This window comes from Lontra canadensis, unplaced genomic scaffold (assembly GCF_010015895.1).
Source record: "Lontra canadensis isolate GAN:19392208 unplaced genomic scaffold, GSC_riverotter_1.0 scaffold176, whole genome shotgun sequence".
NCBI lineage: Eukaryota > Metazoa > Chordata > Mammalia > Carnivora > Mustelidae > Lontra > Lontra canadensis.
This window is the reverse complement of record NW_022631170.1, coordinates 1,666,580-1,686,829: the sequence shown is the minus strand read 5'-3', so window position 1 is coordinate 1,686,829 and position 20,250 is coordinate 1,666,580. Positions and strand designations below refer to the sequence as shown.

The window sequence follows — 20,250 nt, the reverse complement described above, 5'->3', positions numbered from 1 at the left end:
TCAAAGCTGAAAGCAAAATACAGCATTACTCATTATCAATAACAAGAAAATATACCATTTTTCAGCAGATCTAATCCCTGACAAGGATGTTTTCTGGTGGATAATAGTGAAAGAATGAACATTTTTTTTAAAATCATGGTTTAACATCAAATGCAAATGTTTCCCTAGGAGACATTGCTAGGGACTTGTCCATTTTTTAAAGTGCAGTGCTCTTATTTTATAGTTAAGCAAGCTACAACTCGGGCAGATAAAGTGACTTCACATCTCGAATTCTTTATTTTCACAGATGATACCCAGAGACCAGATGGGAGGAGGAAATTTATCTTCAGTTGTGGCGTTTGTCCTCCTAGGGTTTTCTGAACTTCCAAACTTCCAGGGACTTCTATTGGGAATTTTCTTTCTCATCTACATATTCATCTTAACAGGAAATGGTCTTATCATACTAATTACGAGGGTGGACTCTGTTCTCCAAACACCCATGTATTTCTTTCTTGCAAATTTTTCCTCCTTGGAAATCTGTTATGTGTCCGTCACTCTCCCCAGGATTCTGGTGAACCTTTGGACTCAGGATAGAAGCATTTCTATGCTGGACTGTGCCACTCAGATGTGCTTCTTCCTTATGCTCGGCGCCACTGAATGTTTCCTGCTGGCAGTGATGGCCTATGACCGCTATGTGGCCATTTGTAACCCTCTGCACTACCCTCTAGTCATGAACCACGAGTTGTGCCTCCAGCTGGCTGTCAGCTCCTGGATCGGTGGAATTCCAGTCCAGATAGGGCAAACATGTCAGGTGTTCTCCCTGCCTTTTTGTGGTTCTAATCAAATCAATCACTTCTTCTGTGACATCCCCCCGTTGATCAAGCTGGCCTGTGGGGACACTTCATTTAATGAGATGTGTGTCTATGTAGTCGCTATATTATTTGCCACGATTCCTTTTCTACTTATACTTGGCTCTTATGTGAAAATCATTTCCACCATCCTGAAGTTTCCCTCAGCCAGAGGCCGGTCTAAAGCCTTCTCCACCTGTTCTTCCCATCTCATTGTGGTGCTTTTGTTCTTTGGGTCGGCTTCCATCACCTACTTAAGGCCCAAATCCAGTCATTCTGCAGGAACTGACAAACTGCTCTCTCTTTTCTACACCATAGTGACTCCGATGTTTAACCCCATGATATACAGCCTTAGGAACAAGGATGTGATTGCAGCACTGAAAAGACTATTACTCAAGAAAAAAGTGTGAGCATCTTACAGATCACATTTTTTTATTTATTTATTTGACAGACAGAAATCACAAGTAGGCAGAGAGGCAGGCAGAGAGAGAGGGGGAAGCAGATGCCCCGCTAAGCAGAGAGCCCGATGTGGGGCTCGATCCAGGACCCTGGGATCATGACCCGAGCCAAAGGCAGAGGCTTTAACCCACTGAGCCACCCAGGTGCCCCACAGAGCACATTTTTAATAAATTTTTCTCATGCTTATCACAGAAATATAATTTAATGTTTCTCTATTCATGCTTACGATGGCAATGTTGTTCAGAATTACTATGTAATCCTTTGCAATTATGTATTTGAGAGTTCTGGCCTGAAGCCACTTGTGGCTTTTTCTTTAACAAGACAATTAGAATTTTTAGATAATTTCAACTGTTAGAATTGTTTTTAAAAATGTGTGGAAGAAATAGGGCTGGCCTTTCCTATTTGTCAAATATTTACAAATATCATGCTGGAATTCCCACCTGTATCTATGACCCATTCATTTCTTTGTGACAGGTTTACACTAGATATGTGTTGAGGGAGTGAACACAAGACAAATTATAAATCATATTTTAAATATTTTAAATTGTAAACAGAAATTAGAAACAAAATGAAAATCTTTAATTATGTCCACTTTCTCAGTATGAGTTAAGAAAATGTTTCCATGTGTGTCCAGAGAAAGTCAAACATCTGACTTGGTCCTATCATTTTGTTTTAAATATTTTTCATGGGTGGGTGGGAGGACAGGGTAACTGTGTGATGGGCATTAAGGAGGATACTTGATGCAAGGAGCAATGGGTGTTTCATGCAACTGATGAATCGCTAAACTCTACCTCTGAAACTAGTAATGCACTATATGTTAATTAATTGACCAAAATAAAATAAAATAAAATAATTTCATCATTGTGCTTTATACCTGTTTCTAAAATGTATTTTTTTTTAAGATTTTATTTGACAGACAGAGATCACAAGTAGGCAGAGAGGCAGGCAGAGTGAGAGGGAAGCAGGCTCCCTGCTGAGCAGAGAGCCCAATGCAGGGCTTGATTCCAGGACACTGGGATCATGACCTGAGCCGAAGGCAGAGGCTTTAACCCACTGAGCCACCCAGGTGCCCCCTGAAATGTTTTTCTAACTTCTCAGAATTCTTTGCCATAGCTTGCTTGATTTATCAAAGTTGCAGTGTAAAATAAATCTATGACTTTGTTTTTAAAGTGAGCCACCCAGACACCCCAGTCTATGACCTTTTTCACACTTAATTTAAAAAACCCATTTGAAACTATAAAGGCGAGAAAACAAGAAACAAATTTCATACACAATTACTTTATATCACAAATAGTAATATGTACATATTGAAGATGCCTAACATGTCTTCCTACAAGTTATATTTAAATTAGTGTAACAGTGACTAATCTTTCCCATTTTATCCTTGTCTCATTTCTATAAAATAAAGTTCTTTGTGCTGGAAAGTACAGGTAAAATCAAGAACTAATCAATCATAAGTATCTTAAGGGTAAGAAGATTTAGGGGATTTATCAACATTGTACTTAACACCCACTTCTCTGTTTTGAATGTGCAACTCGGAGGATACTCAGTCTTTATTTCTAAACATTCTTGTTGATACTGAGGACTGTTTCATTTATCCAACAATTATGCCACTTTATAAGTTTTGTTATCCTTGTAGATACTTGTTCCTTCAGATTAGGTCCTTTTTATAAGGACTTGCATTTTAAATGCAACATTCAATGTAAAAGTTTGAATTTTCATTTTTATGGACTTGCGTTTTAAACTTCCACCGTTAACATGATGCTATGATTCCCATAACTTTCTCACCTCTTTTTATTACAGGCAAATATTTTATTTTATTTTTTTAAGATTTATTTATTTATTTATTTGACAGAGAGAGATCACAAGTAGGCAGAGAGGCAGGCAGAGAGAGAGAGGAGGAACAGGCTCCCTGCTGAGCAGAGAGCCTGATGCGGGACTCGATCTCAGGACCCTGAGATCATGACTTAAGCTGAAAGCAGAGGCTTAACCCACTGAGCCACCCAGGCAACCCACAGGCAAATATTTTAATAACAATATTTACTTTTATCAAATCATAAAACTGTATTACATAGAAATGTTTGATCTGGTAGTAGTATAAATTGGGTTTAATATTGATTGGTATTAGTGCACCAATAGTTTATAAAACTATGTTTCCAGTGAAAGGTACTTTTTTTCTTTAACGATTTCTTGTAGAGTCATTGCAAGTTATATATATTTATTTATTTTAATGTTCATTGTCAAGCCAGTTCTTAAAGCAAAAGCAACTCTCAAAAGCAACTCTGTGGAAATGAATGATATGGTTTCCCATAAGTGAAACAAGAAAGTCTATATTACAACTAAGTTCATTACGTTGAATCTTGTCAAAAGTTCTTACTGAGAGGAAAATAAAACACAAGAAAACTATGAAATTACCAATGGATTGTCTTGTTATTTGATAAAATGTGCACAAATGTATGATTTGACACATTAGAACATTACAAGTAATTTTTTAAAAAGATTTTATTTGTTTGACAGACAGAGATCACAAGGAGGCAGAGAGGCAGGCAGAGAGAGAGGGGGAAGTGGGCTCCCCATGGAGCAGAGAGCCCGATGTGGGGCTCTATCCCAGGACTCTGGGATCACGACCTGAGCCGAAGGCAGAGGCTTAACCCACTGAGCCACCCAGGTGCCCCATAAGTAATTTTTAATTTAGAAAAAAGTTACCTTTGTATAGACAGATAATTAGAAATTAATATAAATATCTGTTGAAATTTCAACACCAATACATAAGGAATCAATTCCTGCAAGTATCACACTTTTAATGAAGTGAATTATTTACATAGCAATCTTCTCAATGCCTTTATGACTTCCTTGTTCCTTAGACTGTATATGAGGGGATTAAAGATGGGAGTCACAATAGTGTAGAAAAGAGAAAGCACTTTGTCAGTCCCTGCTGAGTGACTGGTCTTGGGTCTTAAGTAGGTAATAATGCCTGATCCAAAGAACAACACCACAACCATAAGATGAGATGAACAGGTGGAGAAGGCTTTGGCCTGACTTGTGGCTGATGGCAATTTAAGGATTGTGGAGATGATTTTGCCATAGGAAATAAGTATCAAAAGAAAGGGAGCCATGACAATCAACACAGCAACTATGTAGACCATGATTTCATTCACAAATGTGTCCCCACAAGCAAGCTTCAGTATTGGGAGGATGTCACAGAAAAAGTGGTCAATTAAATTAGAGCCACAAAAGGGCAGAGAAAAAATCTGGAATGTCTGCCCTATTTGGACTGGAATTCCACTGACCCAAGAGCCAGCCACCAGTTGGATGCAAAATTTGTGGTTAATGACTAGAGGGTAGTGCAGAGGATTACAAATGGCCATGTAGCGGTCATAGGCCATCACTGTCAGAAGAAGGCACTCTGTGGCTCCCAACACAAGAACACAGCACATCTGTGTAGCACAAGCAACTAAAGAAATTGTTCTTCTCTGGGTCCAAAGGTTCATAAGCATTCTGGGGAGAGTAACAGAAACATAGCAGATTTCCAAAAAGGAAAAATTGCCAAGGAAAAAGTACATAGGGGTCTGGAGAGCAGGATCCAATTTTGTTATTAGAAATATGATGCCATTACTCATCACAATAACAATATAAGTGACTAGGAAAATTCCAAATAGAAGCCACTGGAGATGGGGAACATCAGCAAAGTCCAAGAGAACAAATTCTATTGATTCAGTCAGATTTTCTTCTCGTGGTATTCCTTGGTGTTTCATCTGCGGAAAGGGTCAATTTAGCACGTACTTTTATTTTATTTTAATGCATCAGTACCTATTCTCTAAATTGCATTAGAGTATCTACATTGGTTTTCATAATCACTGTAATTGTTTCTAATTTAATAATGTTACTATTTGTGTATTTCTCACTTTCTCAGTTTGGATCCTGTGGGTTATCACTGTACACACTCCCTTGAAATTTAAGATCATCCCATATACTTTTCGAATACAGCCCAGGATAAACCAAACTATGCCCTGCTCAGCATAGACACTGGAAATATTGCCAATCACTGAAAACAGATTTCCTGCTATGTCATATGATCCCATTCTTAATTACATTTCTCGACAATCCTATTGTACTTCCCTATGGTTTCCTCTACCACACTTCTGCAGAACTACATCAGACTTTGTCTTCCCCATATATTTTCAACTGCCTAATTGAAACCTTCAATATCCTCCTATCACTTGATTTCTTCATCATGCATTTTCTTATTATACAGTTAATATCATTAGGACATTTACCAAAAAAAAAAAATAAAAGAGTATTTTATCACACATAGGGAAATAAAACAAATGTCTTTTGGTAGGATACCAAATGGGGACTATAAAAGGGTTTCTTTCAGGAAAAGTTGCATGGGAGCATGGATACAGATAAAAATAATAAAGAGGGTGGCCCTGGGAAAACAAGGATAGCCTGGAGTGTGTTCTTTCCTTGTGGGTATGTGTGGGTGTGGGGGTGGGGAGGTATGGGTCTGTGTGCTGTGTGATCTCCACTATCTCTTTTGTTCCTCAAAAAACACTTGACATAACAGTTTCTTTCTTTTTTTTTTTTTAAGATTTTATTTGTTTATTTGACAGACAGAGATCACAAGCAGGCAGAGAGGCAGGCAGAGAGAGAGGAGGAAGCAGGCTCCTTGCTGAGCAGAGAGCCCAATGCTGGGCTCAATCCCAGGACCCTGAGATCATGACCTGAGCCAAAGGCAGCGGCTTAACCCACTGAGCCACCCAGTCGCCCCTGACATAACAGTTTCTAAACTCACTTCTCAGAGATAAGAATATTGAGATTTACTAATGATAGATAATGTGATCATGTATACATAGGTGTTATGATTATGAGTCAGTGCTTACTTTTCTAAATATTTTATTTATTTATTTGAGATAGAGAATCAGAAGAGGGGCAGAGGGAGAGGGAGAGAAAGAATCCCAAGCAGACTGTGCCAGGCTCAGATTTTGATGTGGGAATCGATCTCACAACCCTGAGATCATGACCTGAGCCAAAACCAAGAGTCAGATGCTAAACCAGCTGAGGCACCCAGGTGCACCAGTGCCTTATTATTCATTTATTTTTTTTTAGTTGGACTTGAGTTTAAATCCTAACTTCATGATTTATTATCTGTGTGACATTAAGCAATCATTTAGATTTTTTAAAGTTGCTTTCTTATTTGTGATAATTAAATGAGATAATATTGGTAAAATTACCTATCAATTTAATTCTGATTTATTATTAGTTATGGTCTTATAACTATAATTAATATGCTATGAATATGGTAATATGTTCTTAAGTCCTTAGTCTCCAAGGTCATAACACATTGTTTAGCAAAATTGTGTTTAATACAATTGTTGCATTACTTGTTGGTGATCATGTCTATTTTTTCATTCTTTCTTTTCATCAAGGCCAGAACTAAGGTAAGGTGAGTGAGACAGCTCAGGTACAAATTTGAGAGGCATTCACTCCTTCTCAGAGCTGAATCTGTGTTGTTGAATCCTGAGAGTGAATGAATCCTTAGATATTGTACCCTTGGAATTTCTTGGCTCAAGGTCAGTCACAGGTCTGCCTTTCATTTCTCCATTCTGGTGGGTTTGGACTTTGTCCACCAAACAGCATACTAAAATGTCATGGATATGGAATCCACTGCCAAGATGGGCTGGGTTTAAATCAAGGGTTCACCACATGCTAGTTCTGTGACCTCATGAGAGATGCTTAATCTCCTCATGCTATAGTTCACCCAACTACAAAACTGGCTAAATACTGTACCGACACTTAGGATGTTTATATTAATGTATTCATTTCACACATGTAAAACAATTTGAAGTCCTGGCACTCATAAAAGTCTCTCTAAAAGGAGCTGTTATCATTTTTATTAAAAACTAAAACTTATTCTTCTGAATTGTACTCTCTGTTCTAAGCAGCATGAAAAAATTCTCTAATTTACTTTTTCTTTGCATCAAGTGATTAATCTGGAAATGGAATGAGACCTCAAAGCATTCATCAGAATGTCATAAAAAATGTCACGTTCTGCAGATATGAATTCTCCACCAATAGTTTTGTATATATTATTATCTCTATTCTGTGAACCTAAGTCCTAGAGTACCTATCACTGTTCAGCAAAGATTGTTGCAGTTTGGTTAATTCCTTTTGTAAGCCTTTCTTTTCACTAATAGTGTAGGACCTGGGAAGTAAAGACAGTGGCTGTTTTCCCAGTTAGGATCACTCATAGGTGTTAGAAAATGGCTACACACATAAGATCATGACAAGTATTTGATTCTGAAGTTAAGTAAAGCAGCAGACATGTTTTAAATAAATTCATATTCTAGGAGAAGGAAAGAAAAAGTGAAGGGGGGGAATCAGAGGGGGAGATGAACCATGAGAGACTGTGGACTCTTAGGGGGGATGGGTGAGCCTGGTGATGGGCATTATGGAGGGCAAGTATTGCATGGAGCACTGGGTGTGGTGCATAAACAATGAATCTTGGAACACTGAATCAAAAACTAATGACGTATTTTATGGTGATTAACAACACAATAAAAATTAAAAAAACAAAAAAATCATATTCTTAAAGGGGAGAAATGGATTAATATACAAGAGAATAAAATTCCAATCTTTATGTATCTCTATTACAAGTGACATTTATTTAATATAAATGATTTCATGTTTATTATTGGAAGAAAATTACCATGCTAAATAAAATATAATTTTTAGTTGTACAAACTCAACATTTTGGTGATGAAATCATTGATCTATAACATGAAATAGTAAGATTTGTGTATGTATTTCTCAAGAGTGGAGCAAAGCAGAAAGAGCAGAGGTTTGCTCCATGAGCTCTCACAATATTATACTACTTTCTTTATTATAAATATTTAAGTTCTTATTAATAAAGGTAAATAAACTTAATGTTGTAAGAGTTTTCTTTAAATCCAAGCCTCTATTATGTGAAAAACTCCAAATGGTTAAGAGAAGGTAAAACAGCACTCTGCTTCAACTAAATATTGGAAGCTATCCAAGCTTCAGTTATATTTATAGATTTAGTATATATTAGCAACTTAAACCTTAAATTAATTTAAAAACACTATTGAATTTAAAACTGTTTTTCATTATCTTTCAAGTCCTTAATTCTATCACTTGTTTTCTTTAAAATAAATGTTCTTTGGGTTCCCCAATGGTTGTAACATGATTTCATGGATTACTGTGCTTTAAATCTCTTATTACATTATCAGGTTGAATACATAAATATAACACTTATTTGTTATAGTGTATTGGTGCAAAATGAAATTTCTAATAATATTACATATACCTAGGAAAATTACTTCAGTTATTACAGTTTTCAGTATTTCTAAATGACTTAATCCCATTATTTATTAACATTATTTCATTGTAAATTTTATTTAATACAATCAGAAATATATAGAAATCACTGTAACAAAATGATATATGGGCTACTTTGTGTTAAATGCAAGTTTTAAATTTAAAAATATCATCCAAGCCTAGTATCAGTATAAAGTAGTTTGTATTTACCTTTCTTCTTTGGGTTGTTGCTGATTTTTTTCACTATAGAGGGTTTAATGGTTTAGTTACTGTGTTTGAAAATCACTTGTGTCATCAAAGATATGTAAACCACGTTTATAATAATCTGTTCTTTCCAAAGATGAACTATTCTTTAAATGAAAGTTGGTTAACTCTACCTCAGGGATCTCTTCCACCTGACAAATTTAGATTTCTAATTAGAAGCATCACTATGGCATCTCTGATGTGTTGTATTTTAATTTTCCCACATAGCTCTTAGCCTTCCCAGAATCCTTTCTCTTCAGCCCCTATATGGACTAGAGCAGACAGCATATTTCATTTCTTAGGCATGAACAGAGCACTGAACACTACTATCTGAGACCATCCAAAATTGACACACATCTGATTCTTACCTTATCTATTCTATTCTAAATTCTCCATTGGGAGTCTGTTCCCATCAGACCGAGATGTCAAATTTGTTTTTCTTATGTTCTCCTCTGTGATAGGTTCCTTGATCACTAGTTAGAGCTGGCCTGTGTAACCATTGTGTTAAATGTTCTGATGAAAAATGTTATTTTTATGCACAAAACTATTATACTATTGGTTTCTTCATGGCCACCTGCACAACTTGAGATTTAGCTCTTGAATGAATTACACATGGTTCAAAAAATTAAAATTTTAAGCTAAGGCTAATCTGAAAAGGGGAAATTTTTCCTTTCTTCAGCAGGCATATCAATCTTTTCCCAATTTCCTTTTACATCTTTAAGGTGTGAATATTTTCAAGATTTACTTAGGGCAAAATGAGAATCTGAAATAAATCTAGCTGAGATCATGGGAAAGACTCAGAGCAAAGAGTCTGTGAATTCTAAGCTTCAATTCTAGGAAAGGCAATTTTGTTCCAACAGATTGTTTAAGAATCATGGCTTGGGAACAATTTCTCACATCAAAAATAGGATGTTGCTTCCAGTTGTTTAGTAAATAGTGATTTCTATGAGTTTAGGATTAGGAAAGGAAACTATTTCAGAGAGAGAACTCCTATAGCAATGTGGTAACAGGAAATGATTAGGAAATCGACCTGGGATCCATCAGGAGCATGTGTCCCAGGTCATGGAAGGCAATGAGGAGGAGGGCAGCAGATCTCACAGAGGAGCCAGATGAGAGCTCGGCGAGGGACTGAGAACCCCACCAGGCTGGAGCTGTGAGGATGTTTGTCCGAGATGTATCTCTGCTGAGGACTTCAAAGCCGCAAAATCAGAAGGTGTAATACCAGGCATGGGTACAGAGGTCTTCTCATGATATAAAATAGAATATTGAGAAAAAAAAACAAAAAACAAAACTCAAACACAAATGAGAAATTGTCACTCAATAAAGATAGCCTAACAAATTGGTGAAATACAGACATTTAAAGTACATGCCCTTAAGACAACTGGGCAGCCAGTTTCCAGACAACAGGAAAGAACAGTGAACTTTTGTGAAGAGCATATATTATTAAATACTTTAGTGACTGAAGTGATGAAAACATTCTAAGGAAAGGGTCTTATAATTGTGGAGTAATGAAAGTTTATGGCTCACAATCAAGAAGGCAGGACACAAAATTTGAAAAAAAAAAAAAAAAAAAGATGTGTCAAAATAAGTAATTCTGCATGATAAAAGAAACAAGTCCCCAAAGTAAAGTCAAATAGAATGGATACAATGGGAAAAATAATTACAAATAATATCTTGGGGCACCTGGGTGGTTCAATTCATTAAGCATCTGCCTTCAGCTCAGGTCATAATCCCAGGGTCCTGGGATCCAACCCCACACTGGGCTCCCTGCTCAGAGGGGAGTCAGCTTCTCCCTCTCCCTATGCATTCTCCAATGCTGCTCTCTTGCAAATAAATATATAAATAAATCTTAAAAAATGATATCTCAAATGAAGTGGTCTTGGCTTGTTCTTTAATATAAAAAAAAAAGTCCAAAATATAAATAGAAAAATGTACTAAACCTAATAGTGCGATTGCTGGGTCATAGGGTAGCTCTATTTTTAACTTATTGAGGAACCTCCATATCATTTTCCTGAATGGCTGCACCAGTTTGCACTCCCACCAACAGTGTAAGAGGGTTTCCCTTTCTCCACATCCTTGCCCACATTTGTTGTTTCCTCTCTTGTTAATTTTTGCTATTCTGACTGGCATAAGGTGGTGTCTCACTGTGGTTTTGATTTGTATATTTCCCTGATGCCAAGTGATATGGAGCATTTTTTTTCATGTGTCTGTTGCTCATTTGTGTGTCTTCTTTGGATAAATGCCTGTTCATGTCTTCTGCCCATTTCTTAACTACATTCTTTATTTTTGAGATGTTAAGTTTTATAAGTTTTTTAAAGATTTTGGAGACTAGTCCTTTATCTTATATGTCATTTGCTAATATCTTCTCCCAACCATAATTTCCCTTTTAGTTTTATTGACTGTTTCCTTTGTTGTGCAGAAGCTTTTTATCTTGATGAAGGCCCAATAGTTCATTTTTGTTTTGTTTCCCTTGCTTTGCTATTTAGGTCTTTTATCCATTTTGAGTTTCTCTTTGTGTATGGTATAAGAGAATGATCCAGTTTAATTCTTCTGCATGTGGCTGTCCAATGTTCCCAGCACCATTTATTGAAGAGACTGCCCTTTTTCTGAATATTCTCTCCTGCCTTGCCAAAATTCAGTTGACCACAGATTTGAGGGTCCACTTCTGGGTTCTCTATTTTGTTGCATTGATCTATTTGTCTGTTTTTATGCCAGTACCATGCTGTCTTGGTGATCACAGCCTTGTAATATAGCTTGAAGTCTGGCATTGTGATGCCACTAGATTTGATTTTCTTTTTCTTTCTTTCTTTTTTAAAAATTATTATTTTCAGTTAGCCAACATATAATACCTCATTAGTTTTTCATGTAGTGTTTAAAGATCCATTAGTTGCATATAACACCTAGTACTCATCACAACATGTGCCAATGTTCATAACAGCAATGTCCATAATAACCAACTGTGGAAAGAGCCAAGATGTCCATTGACACATGAATGGATAAAGAAGATGTGGTATTTATATACCATGGAATATTACTCAGCCATGAGAAAGGATGAGTATTTAGCATTTACATTGACATGGATGGAACTGGAGAGTATTATGCTGAGCAAAATAAGCCAATCAGAGAAAAACAATCATCATATCGTTTCACTCATATGTGGAATATAAGAAATAGTGTGGAGGATCTTAGGGAAAGGGAGGAAAAACTGAATGGGAAGAAATCAGAGAGGGAGACAAATCATGAGAGACTTTTAACTATAAGAAACAAACCGGTTGCTGGAGAGGAGGTGGGGTATGGAGTAATTGGGTGATGGGCATTAAAAAGGGCACATGATGTGATGAGCACTGGGTGCTATAGACAACTGTTAATTTATTGAACCCTATATCTAAAACTAATGATGTACTATATGTTGTCTAATTGAATTTAAATTAAGAAAAGACAAAAAAAAAAGGAAAGGAAAAGTGTACTAAATAGATTAAGTAAGAATTCACAGAAAAGAGAAGAAGAGCATTCCTTAAATAGGGACATATATTCTTTTGTTTTGTTTTGTTCAATTTTTTTTTTCTTTCTGATTGGTATGATTGTGATATTGTGACCTCAATAAGAAATACATATTGATCTCTGGCCCTGACTGCTGACACCGTGCTCCTGGAACTCTCGTTATTTCCTAAGTGATGAGCACACTTGGAGCATCTTTTGTTTTAATATTTGGTCTTTGACCCTGGTTCCTGACCCTGCTCCTGAAACTCCTATAATTTCTTGGGCAGTAGGAGTGTCTTTTGTTCTAACGTGGCAACCTTGGGTGGGATCCTGGATGACTTTTGCATGAGGACTGATTGATCAACAGAAGAACCAAGCCATGATTAGAAACTTAGAATTTTCAGCTCTCCTTACCTCCATTTTCTTTAGAAGAGAGAGGGGCTGAAAACAGAGTTAATGGCCTGCCTTGCCTATGTGATGAAGCCTCTTTAAACATTCCTAAAGCTGGGGCTCAGAGAGCTCCCAGTGGGGTAAACATATCCATGTGACCAAAGAGTGACATATCCCACTGCATGAGGACAGAAGTTCATACATTCGAGAGTCACCTGACCTCACACTATGTATGCATTTTTTCATCTGGCTATTGATCTGTACATAAAATTTATCTCCATTCAAATTCCAGCATTTGATATCCTAGCATCAAAGAGCAAAACTGAATCCAAAGGCAAATATATGCTAAATCCTAAGCATACCAACATTGTTAACATATATTAGTAGGTTTGAATTTTACAGTGTTCTAAAGTAAGTGAAGAATATTAATACAAAATCATATTGACATAAAATAATTCACACTTTCAGGTGCCTGGGTGGCTCAGTGGGTTAAGCCCCTGCCTTTGACTCGGGGCATGATCTCAAGGTCCTGAGATCGAGCCCCGCATTGGGCTCTCTGCTCAGCAGGGAGTCTGCTTCCCTCTCTCTCTCTCTGCCTACTTGTGATTCCTCTCTCTATCAAATAAATAAATAAAATCTTTTAAAAATAATTCATACTTTCTCTTCTATGTTTAGTTATAGCTTCTTTTTCCTCCATCAGTAGAACAGTGTAAGTAGCTACATTTTATATATAATATATGTAATATATGATATAAATATATACAAATACATATATAATCATATATATGCAAGAAACTTTTGTTTTGGGACACCTGGGTGGCTCAGTCAGTTAAGCATCTGCCTTCAGCTCAGGCCACAATCCCAGAATCCTGGGATTGAGTCCCAAGTTTGGCTCCTTGCTCAGCCAGGAGCTTGCTTCTCCCTCTGCCTGCTGCTTCCCTTGCATGTGCTCTCTGGATCCCGCTGACAAATAAATAAACAAAATCTTAATTTTTTTAATATATGAGATTATGGATTGCTAACCTTCTTTGTCTTACAAAAATAGTTATGTTTTATGCATGCATTTACTTTCTCACATGTCAGGAAAGCTTGGAAATTCTTCAGTGAAGGGGATCTAAAACATTGTCTTGAAAGGCTGGCTTATATTATATGGTGTAGATGTACTCCACTATCTCAGTATGTTTCAACTGAGAGCACCTTCCCTTTGCTTCTTGTTTCCTTTTGCACTATTAAAAAAAAAAAACCTCTTATAAACACTCTTGAACAAACACATTTAATAAAAATTCTTTTTTTTTTTTAAGATTTTATTTATTTATTTGACAGAGAGAGATCACAAGTAGATGGAGAGGCAGGCAGAGAGAGAGAGAGAGAGAGAGAGGGAAGCAGGCTCCCTGCTGAGCAGAGAGCCCAATGCAGGACTTGGTCCCAGGACTCTGAGATCATGACCTGAGCTGAAGGCAGCAGCTTAACCCACTGAGCCACCCAGGCGCCCCACATTTAATAAAAATTCTTAAACGAATACAGGTAATATTTATTCTTGGAAAATATTATTTCTACAAGATGAGTTTTCATTGATATGTTTTTTTTTAAGATTTTTATTTATTTATTTATTTAACAGACAGAGATCACAAGTAGGCAGAGAGTTAGACAGAGAGGCAGACAGAGAGAGAGGAAGGGAAGCAGGCTCCCTGCTGAGCAGAGAGCCGGTCGGGGCTGGATCCCCGGGCCCCAGGATCATGACGTGAGCTGAAAGCAGAGGCTTTAACCCACTGAGCCACCCAGGCGCCCTTCATTGATATGTTTTTTAAAATAAAAGGACAAGTACTTTGATTTTTTCATTCAAAAGAAAAAAATGCCAAATTACTTCCCAAAAAGGGTACAGAATTTATTCCAGAGGATTCAAATAGAAGCAATTCAATGAAAAGACTATTTACATACTGCATTACTTTCTTAGATCTACTGTAACAAAATAACACCAATTGAGGAGCTTAAAACAACAAAAATTGAATCTCTCATAGTTTTAGAATCCAGAGTCCAATATCACAGTGTTAGCAGTCTCTCCTCATTTCCTCTACAAGATCTAAGGGAGACTCATTCTTTGTTTCTTCCAGCTCTTGGAGGCTCTTGATCTCTTTTTGGTTCTTTGTTGCATCATTCCCATCTCTGCCTCCACCTTCACATGACGTTCTTCTCTGTGACTCTATTTTTTAAACTGTGTTTACCTTTCTGTCTCATAAGGCCACTGGTCAAGGAATATATTGCCCACCTTAGATCAGGATGATCTCATTTCCTTGACTTGATTACATCCACAAAGTCCTTTTTTTCCCCTTTCCTTTTCTTTTCTTTTTCTTTTTTTTTTTCAAATAAGGCACATTTGCAGATTGTAAATAGACATTTATTTTAGAGGGACCAACATTTCAATGTGTTACACATCCATTTGGATAGTTTATAGTGAAAACTCCAGAGACTTGTAATACTAAATAGATATTATCAAAGCAAAACCTGAAGCTACAAGGGGGAGGGAATGATGTCACCAGAGTAAAGGGAAAATTGTAATCTTAAAGCAACATGGACAATGACAAGAGAGAAACAGAAGGGCAAATGCAAAGAAAATACTGATTCTCCTGCTTCCACCATCTTGGCTGCTGCTGGGTTTTGTCACTGACTAAATTCAATCACAAGTACAAAGAATGGCAGCAAATATATTTGAAGGAATGAGAAGGTTAAAAAAAAATGATCACAGCACATGACCCTAATCCTTCGTTATAAAACACACTGAGTTAGCTATTATTGTATTGTTCAGGCAATCTCTTAACTTACTAGTTCACGGTAGAGGACAGATGGATCTTCAAATTAGATTGTTGCAATTGAGATAAATTGTGCTTTGATTTGTAGAAGCCCTTAACTTAATCCTGCAAAACTAAATTTTCTTAAAATAATGTGAGGTTGCTATGATGACATTAATGATCATTATTGAGAAATAAAACTAGAAGACTTTTTTTCTATTGTCTCTACATGATGAACACATAAGCAAATTCTTTCCATAATTTCACGTATTTGAGTCACATTAATAACTTTGTTAGTAGTTTTCTCAGTGCTACCATGATGTCTTTGTTCCTCAGAGTATATATAATGGGATTCAATGTTGGGATCAAAACAGTGTAGAAAAGAGAGATCAATTTTCCAACTCCTTCAGACTGATTTGGTTTGGGTCGTAAATAAGTGATGGTAGCTGTTCCATAGAATAAGACTACAACTATCAGGTGAGAGGAGCAGGTAGAGAAGGCTTTAGCTCTCCCTTTGGCTGATGACAATTTCAGAATGCTGGATATAATTTTGCCATAGGAGAAAACAATCAACAGAAATGGAACCATGATGAAGACCACTGCAACTACATAGATTGCTATCTCATTCACAAATGTGTCCCCACAAGCAAGTTTGAGTACTGGGGGGATGTCACAGAAGAAATGATTAATTGTGTTAGACCCACAAAAGGGCAGCGAGAAAATCTGGCATGTTTGCCCAATTACAACTGGAACTGTACTGATCCATGACACAGTCACCAGCTGGACACAAACCTTGTGGTTCATGACTAGAGTATAATGCAGAGGGTTACAGATGGCCACATAGCGGTCATAGGCCATCACTGTCAGGAGAAGACACTCTGAACCTCCAAACATAAGGACAAAACACATTTGTGCAGCACAGGCAAAGAAAGAAATATTTCCTTTCTTGGTCAATAGGTCCATGAGCATTCTTGGGATAGTGACTGTTACATAACAGATTTCTAAGAAGGAAAAATTGCTGAGAAAAAAATACATGGGGGTCTGCAGAGCAGAGTCAATTCTTATTATCAATATTATGATGCTATTGCACATAAGGATAGTTAGGTAGACGACTAAAAATACTCCAAAAAGAATCCATTGGATATTGGGAATATCAGAAAACCCCAAGAGAACAAATTCCACAATGGCAGTTATATTCAAAATTTCTATTTTTAATTTGTTCTCCATCTGCAGATATAGTAAATTCAAGATGGTTAATTCACTTTTTTTTTTTTTTTTTTAGAGAAAGAGAGAGTGCAAGTAGGGTTGGGAGGGGGGCAGGGAGAGAAGAGAGAGAAAGAGAATCTCAACCAAGCTCTGCTCCCAGAGTAGAGCCTGACACATGGCTCTATCTCATGACCCTGAGATTATGACCGGAGTCAAAATCAAGCATCAGAAGCTCAACTGACTGAGTCACCCAAGTGCCCCAATTCACTAACATTTTGAACCACATTTTTCTCTCCTGTTACCTGGAGTAGATGATGAATGTATTTATGTAATCTCAAATTATTTCCATTACTTTGCTCTATTTCTAGGAAACGATATGTGGAACCTCAGAAATGAACTGATGTGCAGTTAAAATCAATTCAAGAAATAAAATCCTAATATATAGGTCTTATACTTGCATGTAATAATACTAGAGATACTGAGAAGTGTATTGTGCAGGAATAATCTGTATTTATTTCACCCCTATTAAAAGTGGAATTATTTTTCTATTGTTTTTGTCTGAGTTCATCATATTTTTCTGTATTGCTTGACTTATTCCATCTTCTTTCAATTCAAATATTTTCTCTTAAACCTTTGTTTAATTCTTATTCAAAATGAGTTTTAAATCTTCCTATTTATATTCCAACGAGAATCACTTTTTTAAGCCAGTCCTTTGTTCCTGAGGGAATAAATATATGCAATATTATTGTTCTACTTTATGTACTTCTCCATCACTTTTGCTAAATATTGAAAGTTTAATCTCATCATACTGCTCAATAACCTCCCTTTTTAACACATCCTGTGCAATGCATGATAAATATCAAGTAAGCTTTAATCCAATCCGAAAAAAATGACCCATTCAGTGCAATCTTTTTCCATATATTGCTCCTTACCTATGTAAGATTCCACTGCAATCAAATGCAACTCCCTTTCTTTATATTCCTTTTTTTAAAATTTAACCTATTAAAGTATAACTTTCATTAAACCTAATTATTATTTATTCTGAGCATGCAAATGGTCAGAGCATAAGAATGGGACTAACACACACACACACTATCTTACTTCACTTAATAATGCCATCTAATATTAGGCAGTCAATACTGTTTAATAATTTCATTATACCTTAATATTTGTTCTCCAACTTTCCAAAACAAATATTAAGTTTTCCTACTTCACCAAATCCACTATTCCTGTCTCCACCTTATATCCCTATCAGCTGGCATTTTTGCCTTAATACTTTGATAAATAAAACTGAGCAAAAAAAAATTAAAAAATAAATAAATAAATTTTAAAAACTGAGCAAATTCTCTCATATTTTCCCATTTCCATTAGAACTAGTTTTCAAAATTACCTTAAGTGAATATTTTTATTACAAATATAATAATGATTGTTATTTTACATAGATCTAATTTTACTTTATCATTAAGAAAGATAAGAACTATATGGATCATGTTAAGTAATGGGGAGTGCAGGGCAGGCTGCCCCAAAATATACCACAATGGTATAATGATTATTTTGTATTAAAGTTACTTAAGAAACAGCCAGTACAAGAAAAGCACTCTGACACCCTCTCCTTTTGTCTCCAGAAAGCAGAAAATAAATTTTCCATATGAAAGAACCTGTAGCAGGATATAGAGAGACATTCCTATCTTCAGAGATAGGCAACTCAGGGTGGAAGAAACCTATTTAAACAAACCTTATTACTTTTACTGATTATTACCCTAGCCCAAATTCTGTTTGGAATCCCTTTGTCTAAGATGCATAAAAGCAACACGATCACTTCTTTAGGTCTCAATTTGTTTATTGGGCTTCTGTGGACACAAAATTAATTTTTTTTTCCTCCTCTGTTTGTCTCAAGTCAGTTTCTCTTAGACCAGCCAGAAGAACCTTGAGGGATAAAGAAAATCATTTCCTCCCCAAGAGTAGGTAACTCATTTTCAGATAAAGATCTCAAAATTTTATGCTTTTCTATTTTTTTTCTTTGTATCTTGATCCTCAATTTTAGAAGTACCCTTAAATAAAATAGTCTAGTGCAAAATTATAGCTTACCTTTATGAATTTGCATGAAGCTATCTATGTGAGTGTAGGTATTTTGTAACCAATAAAATTTTTATGTTCTTCTTTTGTGTTAGTAATTCACTGTAATTCTACAGTACTCTTGCTGGCTTCAAACATTAGCTGCTTTTAAATAGGAAGTCATCATGCTCATCCTGGGGGACATCTTCTCTCATGTATCATTTTGATTTCCAGAAGACTGCCTCTGTTGAGCAATCATTTGAGTTTATTTTATAAAACTTTCTCTGTAGATGACCTGTCCTTCTCTTCAGGTTCTTCTTACAAAAAGCTTCCCCACTATGGGGGGAGTCCCTAGGGGGAGAAAATGTGTCACTTTGTTGTCTAGTATTACTTTCAGTGAAATAGTTTAATTTTTTGTTTGTTTGTTTTTAGATCCTTAATAATTGGTATGGGTTTGCTTTTGTTACTTTCATTCTGTAATTCATCCTGGTCTAGATCCTCCACAACCTTAGAAAAATGTGTTACATGTTTTATCACATGAACATGGTATTGGTTCTTAAATATATTAGGCGGTGAGATCCATTTTCAGAAGAAGAGAGTTCTGTTCCTAGATTAAATTTTGTGGAAATTGAAGCATGCCATGTCTGCTGACAAAAATCTAGATGGTTTAAAAAAAAAATGTAGATGATTTTAAGTTATGTCATCTTCTCAGGCATCAGGGAAAATATCCAGCTGATTCAAAATGTAAACTACCACAGAAATAAGCATTTAAAAATATTTAAGAAAGAAAGAGAGAGAGAGAGAAAGAAACTTTCCTGTCAAAATTGTTTTCCTATTTAGGCTACTTCTAGCTAGATATGGAGATAAAATTATCATGCATAAAGTTTCAAACCCAATATCTCCTTCTATTTGCAATTACATTTGTTTCTTCCTTTTGGGGGTTCTTTGGCTATTTATGAAAATTCTGTGCTTCCATTTGTCAAAATGGTACATTTCTATTTGTCCAGATAGTATGCTTTCAAAACTACCTTTCCTTTCTGTATTTTAAGGCTGCTTCTATTTACTATAGCATGCTTCCTATACATTGGCTCTCTAGACTCCTTATTGTCACTGATTTGATATTGCTGAGGGACTTCCTTCATATTTATATGCAAATGGCACTTCATTCATGATTTGCCTTAAATAAGATGTCAGTTACTTACAGGCTGGGACATATTGAATGCCCATCCCCCATTGGAGTAGACTGATCTATTACCTATCCTATCCTTAAGACAAAAAATTGAGTGTTTCTTTATTCAGTTAAGTATCACCATCACCAGAAAATAATAATAATAATTTTAAAAGTGAAACAGTGTCTTAGATGTATCAATTTCTTAACAAAATAAAGAACATCTTTCATTTTTACTACAGTACAATTTTGTGACCAATAATTAAGAAACTATGGTTTCTTTCATCTAATAATCCTG

The 20,250-nt window shown here is 36.0% G+C and overlaps 3 protein-coding genes across 3 annotated transcripts; 1 reads left to right on the top strand and 2 right to left on the bottom strand.

The window, feature by feature from the left end:
* The first annotated feature begins 304 nt into the window (after nt 1-304).
* LOC116860506 (olfactory receptor 10AG1-like) lies at nt 305-1,237 on the top strand. The gene has a single exon (XM_032846558.1). It carries the CDS (start codon nt 305-307, stop codon nt 1,235-1,237), a length of 933 nt encoding a protein of 310 aa, XP_032702449.1.
* Nucleotides 1,238-4,099: 2,862 nt separating this feature from the next.
* Nucleotides 4,100-5,059, bottom strand: LOC116860445 (olfactory receptor 10AG1-like). Its single transcript, XM_032846500.1, has one exon. It carries the CDS (start codon nt 5,039-5,041, stop codon nt 4,100-4,102), a length of 942 nt encoding a protein of 313 aa, XP_032702391.1. The 5' UTR covers nt 5,042-5,059.
* A 10,740-nt stretch (nt 5,060-15,799) lies between these two features.
* LOC116860446 (olfactory receptor 10AG1-like) lies at nt 15,800-16,768 on the bottom strand. The gene has a single exon (XM_032846501.1). The coding sequence runs from the start codon at nt 16,748-16,750 to the stop codon at nt 15,800-15,802; it is 951 nt and encodes a 316-aa protein (XP_032702392.1). The 5' UTR covers nt 16,751-16,768.
* Nucleotides 16,769-20,250: the final 3,482 nt, after the last annotated feature.